Genomic DNA, 17,385 nt, shown 5'->3' with positions numbered 1-17,385 from the left:
AACGCAGAAATAAAGTAAATCATCAAGCCATCAATTCTAGCACACGGGGCCACCTAAATTGTTTAATTTGGCATCTCGGTGATTGGTATTTTTAGTTGTATTGTAATTTGGCATTGTTATAATGAGGTTAGGGGACGTGGGTGGCGCTGTGGTCTAAACCACTGAGCCTAGGGCTTGCCGATTGGAAGGTTGGTGGTTCGAATCCCGGTGACGGAGTGAGCTTCTGTTGCTCTGTCCCAGCTCCTGCCAAGCTAGCAGTTCAAAAGCACATCAAAGTGCAGGTAGATCAATAGGTACTGCTCCGGCGGGAAGGCAAACGGTGTTTCCGTGCACTGCTGTGGTTCGCCAGAATCGGCTTAGTCATGCTGGCCACATGACCTGGAAAAAACTGTCTGCGGACAAACGCCAGCTCCCTCAGCCAGTAAAGCGAGATGAGCACTGCAACCCCAGAGTCGTTCGCGACTGGACTTAACTGCCAAGGGTCCTTTACCTTTACCTTTTCATAATGAGGCTATTATTGGATTATTGTAATTGAAAACTAATAAAAAGTATTTTTAAAAAATTGAAATGTGGAGAATGGGAAAGTGGGGAAAATGAGAATATGGGAGCTCGCAAAATGGATGGATTGGCTCATCCCAATGCAAGGGTTGGGACGCGGGTGGCACTGTGGGTTAAACCAGAAGGTCGGCAGTTTGAATCCCCGTGACAGGGTGAGCTCCCGTTGCTCGGTCCCTGCTCCTGCCAACCTAGCAGTTCGAAAGCACGTCAAAGTGCAAGTAGATAAATAGGTACCACTCCAGCAGGAAGGTAAACGGCGTTTCCGTGCGCTGCTCTGGTTCGCCAGAAGAGGCTTAGGCATGCTGGCCACATGACCCGGAAGCTGTACGCCGGCTCCCTCGGCCAATAAAGCGAGATGAGCGCCGCAACCCCAGAGTCGCTCATGACTGGACCTAATGGTCAGGGGTCCCTTTACCTTTAATGCAAGGGTACGCCAGGGTTATGTGAAGTCTACACATCACTGGGTACAAATCTGGCTCCCGCATCTCTGCCAGGAGAAATTTCACAGGGTTCCCTGATGCATGAACTTTGGTACATGTTGCTTGTATCCAGAGCTGCCGCCTCTGAATTAAACACCACTTATTTATAGCTCTGTCCCAGGAAGAAAATCTCAAGGAAGAGGCCATGGCCAACTGGGGTGTCCAAGAACCTCAACTAGACACAATAAACCCAAACTTAATTTATTAATCACTCCGCAAGCAAAAACAGAACATTACCAGTGGCTGGTGAAGGAAAAACCCTGAGGGCCAGACTATGTCTCCGTGAGCCCCTTGGCAGGCCAAAGATAAACATGGCAGGCAGTTGGAAAACAAGAACGATGCAGGGGGAACTGGGAAGAGTGTAAATGACACTTCGGCATGAGTGCGCGAAGGAGCCAGCGGGGTGTCACTCATTTGGGTCCTGGAACTGGGGCCATGCCATGACCTGAGGCTTTGGCAGACTGTCTCGCCAGAGCGGTGCATGCTCTGGTTATCTCTCGCTTGGACTACTGCAATGCACTCTATGTGGGGATACCTTTGAAGGTGACCCGGAAACTGCAACTAATCCAGAATGCGGCAGCTGGACTGGGGACTGGGAGTGGCCCCCGAGACCATATAACACCGGTCCTGGGAGACCTGCATTGGCTCCCACTACGTTTCCGAGCACAATTCAAAGTGTTGGTGCTGACCTTTAAAGCCCTATACGGCCTCAGCCCAGTAGACCTGAAGGAGCGTCTCCACCCCCATCATTCTGCCCGGACACTGAGGTCCAGAGCTGAGGGCCTTCTGGTGGTTCCCTCATTGCGAGAAGCAAAGCTACAGGGAACCAGGCAGAGGGCCTTCTTGGTAGTGGCGCCCGCCCTGTGGAATGCCCTCCCACCAGATGTCAAAGAGAAAAATAACTACCAAACTTTTAGAAGACATCTGAAGGCAGCCCTGTTTAGGGAAGCTTTTAAAGTTTAATAGATCATTGTATTTTAGTGTTTTGTTGGAAGCTGCCCAGAGTGGCTAGGGAAACCCAGCCAGATGGGTGGGGTATAAATAATAATAATAATAATAATAATAATAATAATAATAATTATTATTATTATTATTATTGGGCTGCATCAATCTAGCGTGCTGATTCCACCGGGTAGATGGTGGAACAAACTGGAGCACCAGAGAGACAGAAGTTTAGCACTTGCCCTGATGGCTCAGGTTACTACATAAAGAGATGCTTTGTTTTGGTTTTGGTTTTGAACATGGGAAGCTGTATCAAGCCCTTGGGACTCTGACATGAGAACACAGGAAGAGCCTTGCTGGATCAGGCCCACAGCCCATCTCGCCAGCATCCCGTTCTCACAGCAATAGGGCTGCCGTTCGTCTGGGATTTCCCAGACATACCTGGGATACGTCCATCGTAAATAGCATCCTGGAGGGGGAACCACTTCCGTGTTAGAAGTGTTGTTTTTTGGGGGGGCTGATTTCCTTAAAAAATAGCTCAGTAACTTCAATTTTTATTTTAGATTTTGCAAGAAAAGAAAAGCTTAACAACTTTGCCCAATGAGAACTTTTGTGTCCAGATTTTCAGTTTTTGCAATATGGCAACCCTACACAGCAGTGTCCTTGTTGGGAAGCCTGTATGCAGGAAAAGGAGACAGAGAGGAGATAGGATAGCTGTCATCAAATATTGAAAGGGCTGTCACCTGGAAGCAGTGGCAGAGCGGCCCTTGCTGGCATCCAGGGCAGGTGGGGGGGGCAGGGGATATGCAGTGCGCCATGGGGACAGAGCGCACAGCTAGAGCGCCCCTTGTCCACTGGAGTCAAGCTGGGCAATGCTGTGCCCCCTGCCCAGCCACACAGCGGGTAGCCTGGCTTGCCAACACCACCCTGCTTTGAGGGGTGCATTCACGGTGCCCTGCGAGCCAAGCATGGCACAGAGCCCAGCTGGAGGGCAGGTGAGGAGGACACAACAGGGCAGGGGAAGGAAACGTGGTTCATGTGAAGGAGTGCAGAGGCAGTGTGGGCAGCGGGATGAGCCCGGCTCTGTCAGGAGTTCAGCCTACACTGGAGTAGGACCCTGGCAGAGACACATACCCAACTGGCATGTTCCCTCCCTCCTGGTCGATTGTTCAGGAGCTTCAAAAGCTTTCTTCAGTCATCACAATGACCGATGCCAACAGAAACAGGCACACTTAGGGATCCGCAGAGTTTGCGCATCTTGTGTGACAGACCTCAGCAATTCAGCATTTTGGCTAATCTACTTTATTTACATATAAACGCGCGCAGAGCACTGCAACATGGCTCCCTCTCTCTCTAGCATCAGACAGCAAAGAGAAAAAGAACAAAGGACAATAGTCCCACTTAGAATCATAGAATCATAGAGTTGGCAGAGACCACAAGGGCCATCGAGTCCAACTCCCTGCCAAGCAGGAAACACCATCAGAGCACTCCTGACATGTGGTTGTCAAGCCTCTGCTTAAAGACCTCCAAAGAAGGAGACTCCACCACACTCCTTGGCAGCAAATTCCACTGTCAAACAGCTCTTACTGTCAGGAAGTTCTCCCTAATGTTTAGGTGGAATCTTCTTTCTTGTAGTTTGGATCCATTGCTCCGTGTCTGCTTCACTTCACGGAACACAGTGACACCAAACGTCCTGTCTCCGTCACTTCCCACTCTGGGGAGTCAAAACACATACCGTCATGTGATAGACAACAATCCCATGACTGCAGTCATGGAGCAGGAATTCTAACAGGCTCCGTGCAAGGCGGTGGAAAAGCAAGGGAAGGAGGGAGGGGCGCTGGGGGCAGCAGTTGCAGCATGTAGCCTCGAGCATGGGGGTCTTTTGAGGTAGGGTGAACGGGGGGAGCGGTGGTAGAGTCATGTTTATTATGCGCAGAGCTTGGGATGCAAGCACACACCATGCAGCCGAGGAGGTGGTGTGTCGTGGAGCCGGCAGAGAGAGCTCTGGACTGTGGGAAAACATCCGGAGCGTTCTCGCCTCTGACAGGCATTGGAGACCCGCAGGCACCAAGGCTCCGCTCCGCCTCGCTTACCTCCCCGCTCTCCCCTCCCCGGACTCTCTGCCTGGCGCCCTCCATGGCTTGGCACCCTGGCTCGCCGCGCCACTATGCCCAGTGGTAAAGACATCTCTGTTTGTGTGTGCTTTTAGAGGACAAAGAGGCGCCCACCGACAGCGGGGTCGATACCACCAGATGCCAAGTGTCCGTCTACATGTTTGTTCCGTCCTCCACCTCGGAGAACCCCAAAGAGAACTTGAGGAAGATTGCGATCGAGCGGGAATCCTCGGAAGATGTCGAGATCTACATCTGGAAGCTCGTGAAAGGTGAGGAGCTCTTTTGAACCTGCAGCGCTCTCGCTTTTGTGCGCCTGGGTTTTGGCCTTGCTTTTAATGAGTATTATGAGTTTCATCTATTTATTTCGAGGACTTATACACAACCAAAGCATTTTCTCTTTTTTAAATAATAATTATTATTAATTTTCCATTTAAACCTGTTTTGTTGAATTCTTCATCAGCCAATTAGTTCAACACTTGTAAGTAGAGAGATATGCAATTTCTTCATTAACCAATCTTTTTTCGAAAAGATATAGACATCAAAATTGGACATTTGCTGATTATACAAAGCTTCACAGCCTGCTCTCCGCTGGGTAAAGTCTGGCACTGTGATTCATTTAAGGACTTTCAGAGACTTCAGTTTGTTAGTTTTGATGTTTTGAATTATTCCATAAAGTTTTTCACGTTGTTATTGTTTCTGCCCATCGTGTTGCTTTTAATAGAGAATCAGGCAATAACCTGGGAAGTAAGATTTACTTACTTAGAATCTGGCCCAAATATAAGCCGCACCTTTAATGCAGCAGTCTGGTTGGTCCTAGAACAATAGGGTCCAGAATGCAGCAGTCTGATTGGTCCACAGGAGCCACCCAATCCAGCTCCAGGTGGAAGTGAATCTGCAACCTGATTGGCCTACAGGAGAATCCCGGAATTAGCCAATCACGTGGGGCCCATTGTGGACATTCTGGGGGAACTTCCATTCCTCCTCACCACTATGAGCTGAATAAAGAGCACGGAATCCACTCTCGACTCCGAGTATATTTCACAGCGTGAGAGTCCAAACTCAAAGCTACTCGGAAGGAGGGGGTAATAAATACTTCCAGAGTAACAAATGCTTTCTGGACTGAGTGAGTAGGTCACCCAGTTCCTTGTCATGTTTGACCAGTGATATCGCTTACAACCTGCCAGCGGTGGAGGCGCTATGTTTGGGGGGTTTGCCAGTTTTATACGGCATTCGTTGGGTGGTCCCTAGGCTGGAGGCCGGATGAGAGGAACTACCCAAAAGGAGTGATGTGGAAGGAAAGATTCTGGGCAGCGGAACAGGGCAGCGGAACAAGCTGAACTGAATTTCAGGTTTTCCCAATGAGTTGGGCCTCCCAAAAAAACATGCGCAGAAGGTTGGCATGTGAGAGATTGTCCCAAAGTCGCTCAGTGAACTTCAAGGCCGAGTCAGGATTTGAACCCAGGACTCCGCAATCCTGGCACTCTAACCGCTAGACCACACAGCCCTCTAGGCTTGATAGGAGGCTGGTGGAGCACCGTCACCTCTCCGCCGGCCACATCGCAATGTAGTGGTTGGGCTAAGGCGAGCGAGACCAGGGTTCGAAATCCTCGCTTGGTCACGAACCCTCCCTGGGGCGTTCCATGTCTCACTATCCGTTGGCCTAGCCTACCCCACAGGGTTGTTGTGTGGATAAAACAGAGGAAGGAAGAGCAGCCTGGGCCCCTTTAACAAGCCTACCCATAGATAATAGGATCATAAAATTACAGAGTTTGAAGGGACACCAAGGGTCATCTAGTCTAACCCGGAAGGCAGGAGTCTCATGGGGAGCAGGAAAGAACCTTTATTATTATTATTCTTTAATGGCATTTATTTAATTGCATTTGTGCCCCATCTTTCCCCCCTAAGGAGCTCCAGGTGGCGTACATGTTTCTCCCCCTCTTCATTTAACCCCCACAACAACAACAACCCTCAGAGGTAGGTCAGGCTGAAGAAGGCTCTCAAGGCCACCCAGGGAACTTCATGGCCTCTGTTGTAAACAAAATCTGCCCTTTTCCCCTTATGGGGTATCCAAGTGCCCGTATAGAGTCCTTTCCCTATCGGTAGGAGAAAATAACAGAGGCCAACCAGAGAATATTGAGAAGCAAAGCAGCTAGTAAGTCTGATCTTTATTGATCTGTTGCAACAGGGTGCCCCCTTCACACGCAGAAGGAGGAGGACCCCGAACAAAGGTGTGCCCGCCCTTATATGGACATTTTAAATTGCCCGCCTTGGAGTCCAAGACCACCCCCCAGATACATCATACCTACATCACAGAAAGGGCGGTCTACAACAGAAATCTGAGTGCGTTGTTTAGCTCCTGTCTGGCAGGTTACCTGTTAATGGTCACTTGATTGGATACCCTGGGGAGCCTGGCCAGTCTTTTGTAATGACAAATACTTAGTTCCTGGGCCAGGTCACAGGCTCACACCCTATTCAAACACAGACATACCCTTAAGACAGGATTTGTGAAGGAAAAGACAATGAGGAGGCTTTTCCATTTTCCTTCAACCTTGCAGAGAAATCATTTGGTCAGTTTGGGAGTCAAAAAGGTTTCAGGGCTGGTTTCCTGTGCTGCTTCAGACATGTGGTTTATGTATTGATGTGTTTGCTTGGTACATTTATGAACATTTATTATATATATAAGGCCTTAAATTTTTTATTTCAGTGTGTTAGGAAGAGTGGGTGGTTTCGGGGGCTCTCCCAATTTGTTTTTCGCTGAAAGTTCTCTGTGGAAAACATTTCAAGTTCTCGGGTTAATTTAGGTTACATCTGCCTTCGTGCAGAAATGTGATCCCAAAGCCCCTCTGCCAATAAATTATTATCATTATCATTTTCATTTTCATTATCATTATTATCATCATCTCTGGATCCGCCCTGAGTCTGAGGGCCCATTTCACAGAATCGCAGAATTGTAGAGTTGGAAGGGCCCTCAAGGCGTCATCTAGTCCAACCATCCGCTCCACACAGAGCAGGGCCCAGACCCCCAAACCATTTTTTTTCTGAGTGCCCCAGATGTTTCTCAGTAGGTAATTAATTTTGGAGAGATCGAATGGGAGTAACTGGGTAGGATATTTACACGAGGAAATAAACTAATTGAAGATGATTTTATCTAGAGTTGCGGGGGGGGCGTGTTCAGGGGGTGATAATTGAAGGGGAACTGAGTTTATTTGGAGCAGGATCTGTGGTGAAGTTAATTGGAAGGACCTGACCTAAAGTAATCTGGGGTGGAGCCCCAATTAATAGGAGACTATCTGGCAAAGGGCTGGATGTAAATATCAGTTGGCATGCCTTCTGTGGCATTCAAATTATGGATCTGCATTGTGTACGTGGGAATTAGCATATGCAAATTCCATGCAAAGTTGTGCCCCGAGGCTGCAGCCCCAGATCTTTTATGTGCCTAGCAAATTGCCCCTGCTTAAATCTCTTGGCAGGATTCGCCTCCGTGACTCAATGTGGGCACCCACCCTCTCTCTCTCTCTCTCTCTCTCTCTCTCTCTCTCTCTCAGTCCGTTTTCCTCTCCGCTTTAAACAATTGACTCAATGGCAGCGGCACAGAAAGGCGCATAAATCTGCAGACAAATATTTTTATATTTCCTGTTTGAGCCACGTTTCTAAACGTCGGGGGATTAGCAGAAACCCAAAACCCAGTTGCTGTGTCTGCCAGGACGGATGAAATATGCACCATGTTTGGCCAGAGCTGTGGAAAAAAAGGGAAGGGCAGAGAGGAGAAGAAGGTTTCTCCTAGATAGGAGAAGGGATGAACGGGCAAAATAAAATAAATGTCCTTTTTATGCTCCATGTTACAGCAGGGCCAGAGCTCCAGGTGGTTCGACAATAGAGCCAAAGAGTCATAGGATTGTTGGAGGGGGTCTCCAGCGGTCATCTAGTCCAGCCCCCTGGATCTCAGCTGAAGCATCCATGACTGATGGCCACCCAGCCTCTCCTTAAAAACCTCCAAGGAAATGGTTTGAGGCTGTTCTTAGGTTCGCTTCCAGCGACATACCTGAGGCCGGGGAGTTGTCCACACATGTGACAGAATGAGGTGGTCGAATCCTGGCAAGGCAGCATGGCCTGTGCCACTTCAGTCTGCATAAGAACATGAGAAGAGGCTGCTGGATCAGGCCAGTGGTCCATCTAGTCCAGCATGTGGTTCTCACAGTGGCTAACCAGAGGCCCATTGAGGTGTTAAGCTGTGTGCCAGGCCAGGGGCGAACGAAGGCATTGTGACGCCCGTGTAGGGTGCATGCGCAGCATCGCTACGTACAATGCATGATCTGTACGTAGTGACGCCGCACATGCACATAGTGGTTTGCCAGCGGCAGCTTCTAAAACTTAGCAGAATTTTACATTCCCCTTTTAAACGCACAGCGGTTAGCTTGTTGCAGGCTTGTTTAAGCTTCTCAACATTAGATTCCTGGTAAGGTAAAGGTGCAAGTAGAGAAGTGCAAGTAGATAAATAGGGACCGCTTTCTAGCGGAAAGATAAACAGTGTTTCCGTGTGCTGCGCTGGTGCTGGCTCCCCAGATGCAGCTTCGTCACACTCGCCACGTGACCTGGAAGTGTCTTCGGACAGCGCCAGCTCCCGGCCTCTTGAGCGAGATGAGCGCGCAACCCTAGAGTCGGTCGCGACTGGCCCTGACGGGCAGGGCTACCTTTACCTTTTTAAGGTAAAGGTAAAGGGATCCCTGACCTTTAGGTCCAGTCACGGACGACTCTGGGGTTGCAGCGCTCATCTCGCTTTATTGGCTGAGGGAGCCGGCGTACAGCTTCCGGGTCATGTGGCCAGCATGACTAAGCCGCTTCTGGCGAACCAGAGCAGCTCAGGAAACGCCGTTTACCTTCCCGCTGGAGTGGTACCTATTTATCTACTTGCACTTTGACGTGCTTTCAAACTGCTAGGTTGGCAGGAACAGGGACCAAACAACGGGAGCTCACCCTGCGGATTTGAACAGCCAACCTTCTGATCGGGAAGCCCTAGGCTCTGTGGTTTAACCCACAGCGCCACCCGCATCCCTTTAGGTTATATCCCTCTTATATCCCTCATATCCCTCTTAAAAGAATAGACACGCCACAATCTTGTGTAAAGTATATATAAAAGAAGTTTACTCACACATTCAGTTCACAGATGGATCCCTGAAGGCAGACTTAGTTACAAAGTATATACATGTGGAATCTATCCCATATGGAGAGAGTCCCTTTGTCCTCTGTTGGCTGGAAGCATCTCTAGCTAAAAAGCTGCTGCTCCAACGATGGAGGAAGTCAAAGAGGGGAGAGTATGCAGGGTGCCTTGTCCTTTTCTGTTACCTGGACAGGTAAGGTCACACCCACCTGTAATCACATGTAAGAGGAAGTAAGTCCCAGCCCAGGAGGAAACAGGAAGTTCTGACTGGCTGGACCAAACATCCCCTTGCATGTCCACTCTAGGAAAACAAAGAATGTTGTACTTGACTGCTATCTATGTATCACATCCCACGTAATTTTCTAAACTATGCATCTGTGTCTGGCTCTTGTTTTTTTTTTTTTTTTTTTTTTTTTTTGCAGGAATCTTTCATTTGATCCAGATCAAGAAGGTGAAGAAACAAGAGTTCCGGCAAGAAGTGCAGAACTTCCGACTGGTTTCCAGGACAAACGAAGGTATGGCTGACCCAAGCTGAACTTTCGAATTTGGTGTGGCGGTTCGGATTGGGTCTGTTTGGGGCTTTGCCAACACAGAATCCCAGAGAGGTGGTGGTTTGGTAAAAATGCTGTTAACTCCAGCGGAAGGAACAACCAAACTTACAAAAATGTATTTAATTCCCCCTCCCCTCTCCGTTGAAGCGTAAAGGTAAAGGTAAAGGGACCCCTGACCATTAGGTCCAGTCGTGGCCGACTCTGGGGTTGCAGCGCTCATCTCGCTTTATTGGCCGAGGGAGCTGGCGTACAGCTTCCAGGTCATGTGGGAAGCATGACTAAGCTGCTTCTGGCAAACCAGAGCAGCACATGGAAACGCTGTTTACCTTCCCGCTGGAGCGGTACCTATTTATCTACTTTCGAACTGCTAGGTTTCGAACTAGGCTTTCGAACTAGGCTTTCGAACTGCTAGGTTGGCAGGAGCAGGGACCGAGCAACAGGAGCTCACCCCATCGCAGGGATTCGAACCGCCGACCTTCTGATCGGCAAGTCCTAGGCTCTGTGGTTTAACCCACAGCGCCACCTGCGTCCCTTCCGTTGAAGCATAGCTGTCAACTTTTCCCTTTTCTTGCAAGGAATCCTATTCGGAATAAGGGAATTTCCCTTAAAAAAAGGGAAACGTTGACAGCTATGCGTTGAAGCAGGAAAGATGAGGTAGGATTGCAAGACCAGTGGTGGGGTGTTTTTTTGGGGGGGAGGGATGCAATAAAATTCAAAGACAAGATGCCTTGAAACATTTGGCTTTCTTAGCTGTTGAGATTAATGCACACCCCTCCCAGACACTTTACTTTCTGGTACAGCTAACAACATCGAACGGGGGCTTCTTGTAAAAGTAAGCATGCCATGCGAGGCAAAGCCCTCTTGGGAGTCTACCACTGAGATTCCAGGTTGGGGGGTGTGTGTCTTGTGTGTTTGAATGCTCCCCAGTGGAAAATAACTCCTGGCTTACAGAGCACTAACACGCCAGAGAAAGTTTAGAGTCTTTTGGTTGGGGGGCGGGGAGAAGATGCCTGGGAATGTTATGATAGGACAGCCTTAGTCAGCCTGGCGCCCTAATAATAAATAATAATAATTTATTATTTATATCCCACCCATCTGTCTGGGTTTCCCCAGCCGCTTTGGGCAGCTCCCAACAGAATATTAAAAACACGATAAAACATCAAACATTAAAAACTTCCCTGAACAGGGCTGCCTTCAGATGTCTTCTAAAAGTCAGATGTTTATTTCCTTGACATCTGCCAGGAGGGCGTTCCACAGGGAGGGTGCCACCACCGAGAAGGCCCTCTGCCTGGTTCCCTGTAACTTGGCTTCTCGTAATGAGGGAACCGCCAGAAGGCCCTCGGCGCTGGACCTCAGTGTCCGGGCAGAACGATGGGGGTGGAGATGCTCCTTCAGGTATACAGGACTGAGGCCGTTTAGGGCTTTCAAGGTCAGCACCAACACTTTGAATTGTGCTCGAAAACGCACTGGGAGCCAATGTAGGTCTTTCAAGACCAGTGTTACGTGGTCTCGCTGACCGCTCCCAGTCCCCAGTCTAGCTGCCGCCATTCTCTGTTCCCAAATAAACACTTCTCCAACCTGACAAGCGCCGGAAAGGAATGGAATGTGGGGCGAGCTTCAAACCAGCTGCCCTTGCAGACTTTACCCGGAGTGAACACATCACCTTAAGACAAAACTTTATTCGCATTAGCCAATGGCCATAGCAACAGTAAAACATTACAGTATATGCAGAAAAGGAAACTGGATATAAGAGCACAATTTAAAGTCCTGAATCAGCCGTCAGTTAGTGGCCCTTATTCTGATTCCCCCTGCTATGAACCTAGCAACCTTTGCTGTTATCTGATAGAAGAAAGGCCATTGTGGCAGTGGCTGGGCGCCCTGGGATGGTTAGTACTAGTCGGGTGATGATCTCGTTAGAAACTTCCCTAAACAAGGCTGCCTTCAGATGTCTTCTAAAAGTAAGATATTTGTTTATTTCCTTGGCATCTGATGGGAAGGCGATCCACAGGGCGGGTGCCACCACCGAGAAGGCCCTCTGCCTGGTTCCCTGTAGCTTCACTTCTCGCAGGGAGGGAACCACCAGAAGGCCCTCAGAACAGGACCTCGGTGTCTTTGGTCAGCTCGAATCTAGAGGCAGGCTTGGAGAGGCCCTTGGCCGAAACCTTGGAAATCCACTGCCAGCGTGGTCCAGCCTTTGGCAACCTGGTGCCCTCCAGCTGTTTGGCACTACCATTGCCCTGCCAAGTGCCAGGGCTGGATATACCGTATTTTTCGCCCTTTAGGACGCACTTTTTCCCCTCCAAAAATGAAGGGGAAATGTGTGTGCGTCCTATGGGGCGAATGCAGGCTTTCGCTGAAGCCTGGAGAGAGAGAGGCGTCGGTGCGCACCGACACCTCTCGCTCTCCAGGCTCCAGGAAGCTATCCGCAAGCCTTGCGTGCCCGGGGGAACTCCCCCCAGGCGCGCACGGCTTGCGGGCAGCAGCCGGCAGCGCGGAGCACGGGGCGCCCTCCGGAGGACGCCCCGTGCTTCACGCAGGTGTCCGCAAGCCTTACGCGCCCGGGGGAACTCCTCCCGGCGCACACGGCTTGCGGGCGGCAGACGGCAGCCCGGAGCACGGGGCGCCCTTTGGAGGACGCCCTGTGCTTTGCGCAGGTGTCCACAGCCTGCCGCCCGGCGGGCGGGGCGCCCTGAAGCAGAGCGCCCCGCGCGCCGGACAGACATCGGCCAGCCCCACAAGCTCGGGGGACAGCGGGGAGGTGCAGCGCCGCCATCCCACTGTTCCCCGACCTGGTTTTTGGGGGGAAATAAAGGGGGGGAAATTTTCCTTTATTCCCCCCCCCAAAAAAGTAGGTGCGTCCTATGGGACGGAGCGTCCTATGGGACGAAAAATACGGTACTAAGAAACTCATGGAGCTGCAGCTTCTGGGCCCATGATCCTGGAGTGGCCCCAGAAGCAACTTGACTCCACATCGCTTAAAAAAATTGGAGCTGGTAAACCCAATGTGTGTTGCGCAACTCGAATGGGTTATTTTTGTTGTTGTGAAGATTTTAACAATCTCAAAGTCTGAGAGCCAGCAGCAAAGTTGTTCTAAAGGGGGTTGCGATCTGTTGTGGAACAACTCCATTGAAGACGATATTGATGGCACCCAACGTTGCGAACGGGGCCCCCATGACAATTGAAGCTTCATGGTCCCCAAAATTTAGGTCCACCACAGCCAGATGCAATTGACAATGCTGGCTGGGAACGATGGGAGTTATATTCAAGACATCTGGAGTTTCGCCAGGCTGCCAAAATCTGGTGTTGGCAGTACCAAGCTAGGCGTACTCAATGTTTCAACCTAGCCAAAGTCATCTTCCTGCATTCCTTATAGAGGGCGTGTGGTTTGTGAAGGAATAGATTCATTTCGCAAAAGGAGGACAGAAGGAGATTCTAATTTACAAAAGGTCACGCTGCAATAAATTAGTATTTAAAGTACCAGAGAATCCTTTCTCTTTGCTAGCATTTTTTATTTTTTTTGAGGATGGGGGGTGGGGGAGAGATAATATTCTATAAATAGTTTATTGCCCTTATAGGGTATACGTTTCATGGGAATAGTGAGTAATGAATATCCTTCTATCTTCTCTCAGCTTATTGGAACACGTTCCTGGTGCAAGGCCCAGAGGCGAAGATCTCTGAAAATCCGGACAGAGAAATTAAGAACTTGTAAAAGAATTGGGGGGCGTGGGGTGGAGTCTATTGATATTAATATATATGGGGGAAAGTTGCATTGTTGAGTAAACTATCGCCACAGAAGCAGGAAAGACAATCTACAACGAGCTTTGTGAAAATGCCAGCAAATTAACCCATGGGAATGAGGACGGCCAATATGGCTGCTTGACTTCAACGCTCTAGATTCTGCCGATGCAACCAGCTTTTCCAAATGCTGCAAGAGTGAATGGATGGCTCTTTCGCCTGCTATCTGCAAAGGGTACCAAGAAAGATGCTTTAACCTTTTAGGGGAAGGGGAGACTGAGGGGCTGCCGCTTCCTATAGAGCACGTAGGAAACCATCAAAACAGAGCTTTGATTCTGCTGTTTCACCGACTATTCTGGGATAGCAAAGGGCAAATAGGAAGAGGGTTTCCGTTGCAGAAACGGAATATTTTTCATTTGCCGCTCTGTCGGAGTCTCTGTGTCGCTTGAGGTTTTGGGTGCAACCAAGAATTGATGAAACTCCAAACTCACAAGTTTTGTCATCCGATGCCAGAATTTGAAATCTGAATTCAGGAACTGGATTCCAAATTCCAAAATTCCAAATGATCTCCCCTGGATACTTTGAGGAACTACGCTTTTAAAAGCCCGCTCTCCTTCTGCCTCTCCTTTGAATTTTGAATGTAAACCTTATGTCAAGGGCTTTTTGTTTTGTTTGGGTGTCTGGTGCAGAGGTTGCCCCAAATTTCCCCGCCTTGGCATTCCGCAAACTCATCCCCATTCCCTCGCTACCTTACCCTGTGAAAAGCGTTCTTCAGAAAAGCAGTTTGCACAACCCACCAAGGACGATAATAACACAACAAAATTCAAAACAGTAGCAATTGCACATTTATTCCAAAGTCAATAGAAACGATTTCGTTTATTATTTTTATTTATTAAATGTGTATACCGCCCTTCATCCAGAGATCTCACAGCATAAAAACACAAGATAAAAATAGCAAATGCATAGCAAAGCAAAACTATAACCCCCTTCCCGCTGCCGCCAACCCCCCAAAATCAGAAAAATGGATGAACTTTATTTATATATATTTACAGTGGTACCTTGGGTTAAGAACTTAATTCGTTCTGGAGGTCTGTTCTTAACCTGAAATTGTTCTTAACCTGAGGTACCACTTTAGCTAATGGGGCCTCCCACTGCCACTGTGTGATTTCTGTTCTCATCCTGAGGTAAAGTTCTTAACCCGAGGTACTATTTCTGGGTTAGCGGAGTCTGTAACCTGAAGCGTCTGTAACCCGAGGTACCACTGTATACTTTTCAGATATATACATTTCACTCATTTTTCAATCAGTTCGATATTTCGAAACTTGACTTCCTTCCCCCTCTTTCTTCGGTTCCTTCAATTTATTTTTAAAATCTTCCGCATATCCAAATGAGCAAAATGGATGACCCACTGATATCTGTTTTTCAAAGTCTGATGGTGGCCATTTACTCCTCCAGAAGCCCCACTCTTAGTGCCCTCTCCGTAATCCCAGAGGCGGAGCAAGATGAGGGGCGGCGGTCCGCCCCAGGTGCCATCGCTGAGGGGGGTAACATTGCCATGGGCGGTGTACCCCCAGGATGCGTGCTCACACTGGAGCACCCCCCCGGAACGCATGCCGACGCCGCTAGCTCCGCCTCTGCCCGTCCCTATGGGCACCATGCAGTGCGGCCTGTTCCTAGCCCATACGGGCACCGCACACCCCACTTCACCCCTATGGGGGGATTGCCCCACCCCTGGGTGCCCTGCCCCAGGTGCCCAAGAGGCTTCTTCTGCCACTGCGTAATCCCACTGAGCGATACCACCCTCTTTGGGAACCGCTGAGCTGGACGGATTTTAAAAGAAACCCTCTAACATTTTACCATAGAACTGTAGAATTTCAGAGTTGAAAGGGAAATCAAGGATCCTCTAGCGACCAGCTAGCTCAGGGATGATGGGAGTTGTAGTCTATCAACATCTGGGGACCCACAGGTTGAGAACCGCTGCAAGTCTAGTCGAACCCCTTGCAATGCAGGAATGTTCAGTCGTCCCATACGGGGATCAAACCTGAAACCTTGGCGTTATCATTACCAGGCTCCAGCCAACTGAGCTATCCAGGCTCACGTTCGGCAACTGTCCAGCACGTGCAAACTACCTAGGTGCATATGCGCTGTATGTATATATATATTTTAAAATGGCAGAGCTGGTAAATGCTGCATGGAAGAATTGGGACACATGAGGTCTGCATTCTGCTTCCACATTCAGAGGCAGCCCTGCTTCTGAATCCCAGCCGCCAGGAGGGGAGAGGGCTCCTATGCTCGAATCCTGTTTGCGGGCTTCTGGCTGGCCACTGTGAGAACAGAACGCTCGACTAGATGGGCCGTTGGCTGGCTCCAGCAGGTTCTCATGTTCTCAAAAGTAGTTCAGCCCTTCCCACGTGGAGTTGTTGTTTAGTCGTTTAGTCGTGTCCGCCTCTTTGTGACCCCCTGGACCACAGCAGGCCAAGCACTCCTGTCTTCCACTGCCTCCCGCAGTTTGGTCAAACTCATGCTGGTAGCTTCGAGAACACTGTCCAACCATCTCGTCCTCCTCTGTTGTCCCCTTCTCCTTGCGCCCTCCATCTTTCCCAACATCAAGGTCTTTTCCAGGGAGTCTTCTCTTCTCATGAGGTGGCCAAAGTCTTGGAGCCTCAGCTTCAGGATCTGTCCTTCCAGTGAGTACTCAGGGCTGATTTCCTTCAGAATGGAGAGGTTTGATCTTCTTGCAGTCCGTGGGACTCTCAAGAGTCTCCTCCAGCACCAGAATTCAAAAGCATCCATTCTTCGGCCATCAGCCTTCTTTGTGGACCAGTTCTCACTTCCATACATCACTACTGGGAAAACCAGAGCTGTAACTATACGGACCTTTGTTGGCAAGGTGATGTCTCTGCTTTTTAAGATGCTGTCTAGGTTTGTCATTGCTTTTCTCCCAAGAAGCAGGCGTCTTTTAATTTTGTGACTGCTGGAAAACCCTTTCAGCTGTCCCTGTGTTTAAAACCAGACTTTCCCCCATCACTCGCCTGTGCCTGGAATGATGGCGGTTTAGGCGCCACGGGTCTCGCGCAGACTGTCTACACTGTGCACTACGGTAGTGGTTTAGTACATGGTTATATCACATTTATAATGTATCTCACGCCGTTCTCCGCTGCACTCAGCTCAACTGAAAGATGCATCTTCCCAAGAACCAAATGTGATCCATTTGTCACAAGAGGGGAGCGTGCAAAGGGACTTGCACTCAACTCACCCCTGTCCGTTTTGGGGGGGAAAGGTTCACAGTCTGATAAATGTATTTATGCCTGTTTTGATTGGGGGTGTTTGGGGAGAAATCTATTTATTTGGAGATGCGTGTCTCTGTCTCATAGACTGGAATAAACTGGTTTCTGAAGCCAAGCATCCTCCTCCTGCTATTTTATATATATATAATGTCTTCCTTTTTTTAAATAATAATCTTTATTAATTTAAATTACACACTTATACAAAGAATTTACAAACTCATACTACAAAAAGAAAATTAAAGAAAAAAAATTAAGAAAAAAGGAAAGAAGAAAATAGAGAAAAAAGAAAGAAGAAAAAGCAGATTTACGTACATGTTTTTTTTTTAATCTTCCTAATTAATACTTAATTAAACACTTAAATAAAAAAGACTTCTAGCAAAACAAGTCTTCCAATCATTCTCATTATACTCTTTATACTGTGGTTGTATATTAAAGAATATAAAACTGTGCGGGGGGGGGAATAAAAATAATATCTTCCTTAATCATATTAAGGAAGTCCCGGTAGACTGGAGGAGGGCAAATGTTGTCCCTATTTTCAAAAAGGGGAAAAGAGAGGACCCA

At 48.8% G+C, this 17,385-nt stretch overlaps 1 protein-coding gene across 1 annotated transcript in view; it reads left to right on the top strand.

Annotated features, from left to right (window-relative positions):
• Nucleotides 1-14,488, top strand: part of CHRDL2 (chordin like 2) — a 45,763-nt gene extending 31,275 nt beyond the window's left edge. Inside the window, exons 9-11 of the mRNA XM_081860572.1 lie at nt 4,189-4,362; nt 9,674-9,766; nt 13,432-14,488. Of these exons, the coding sequence (XP_081716698.1) occupies nt 4,189-4,362; nt 9,674-9,766; nt 13,432-13,511 (347 nt within the window). The 3' untranslated portion in view covers nt 13,512-14,488. The remainder of the gene's footprint in view (nt 1-4,188; nt 4,363-9,673; nt 9,767-13,431) is intronic.
• Nucleotides 14,489-17,385: the final 2,897 nt, after the last annotated feature.

Source organism: Podarcis erhardii, assembly GCF_964252035.2.
Source record: "Podarcis erhardii genome assembly, chromosome: 4".
In the NCBI taxonomy this organism is placed as follows: domain Eukaryota; kingdom Metazoa; phylum Chordata; class Lepidosauria; order Squamata; family Lacertidae; genus Podarcis; species Podarcis erhardii.
Note: the sequence above shows the minus strand (reverse complement) of the source record. Positions and strands in the feature narration are given on the sequence as shown.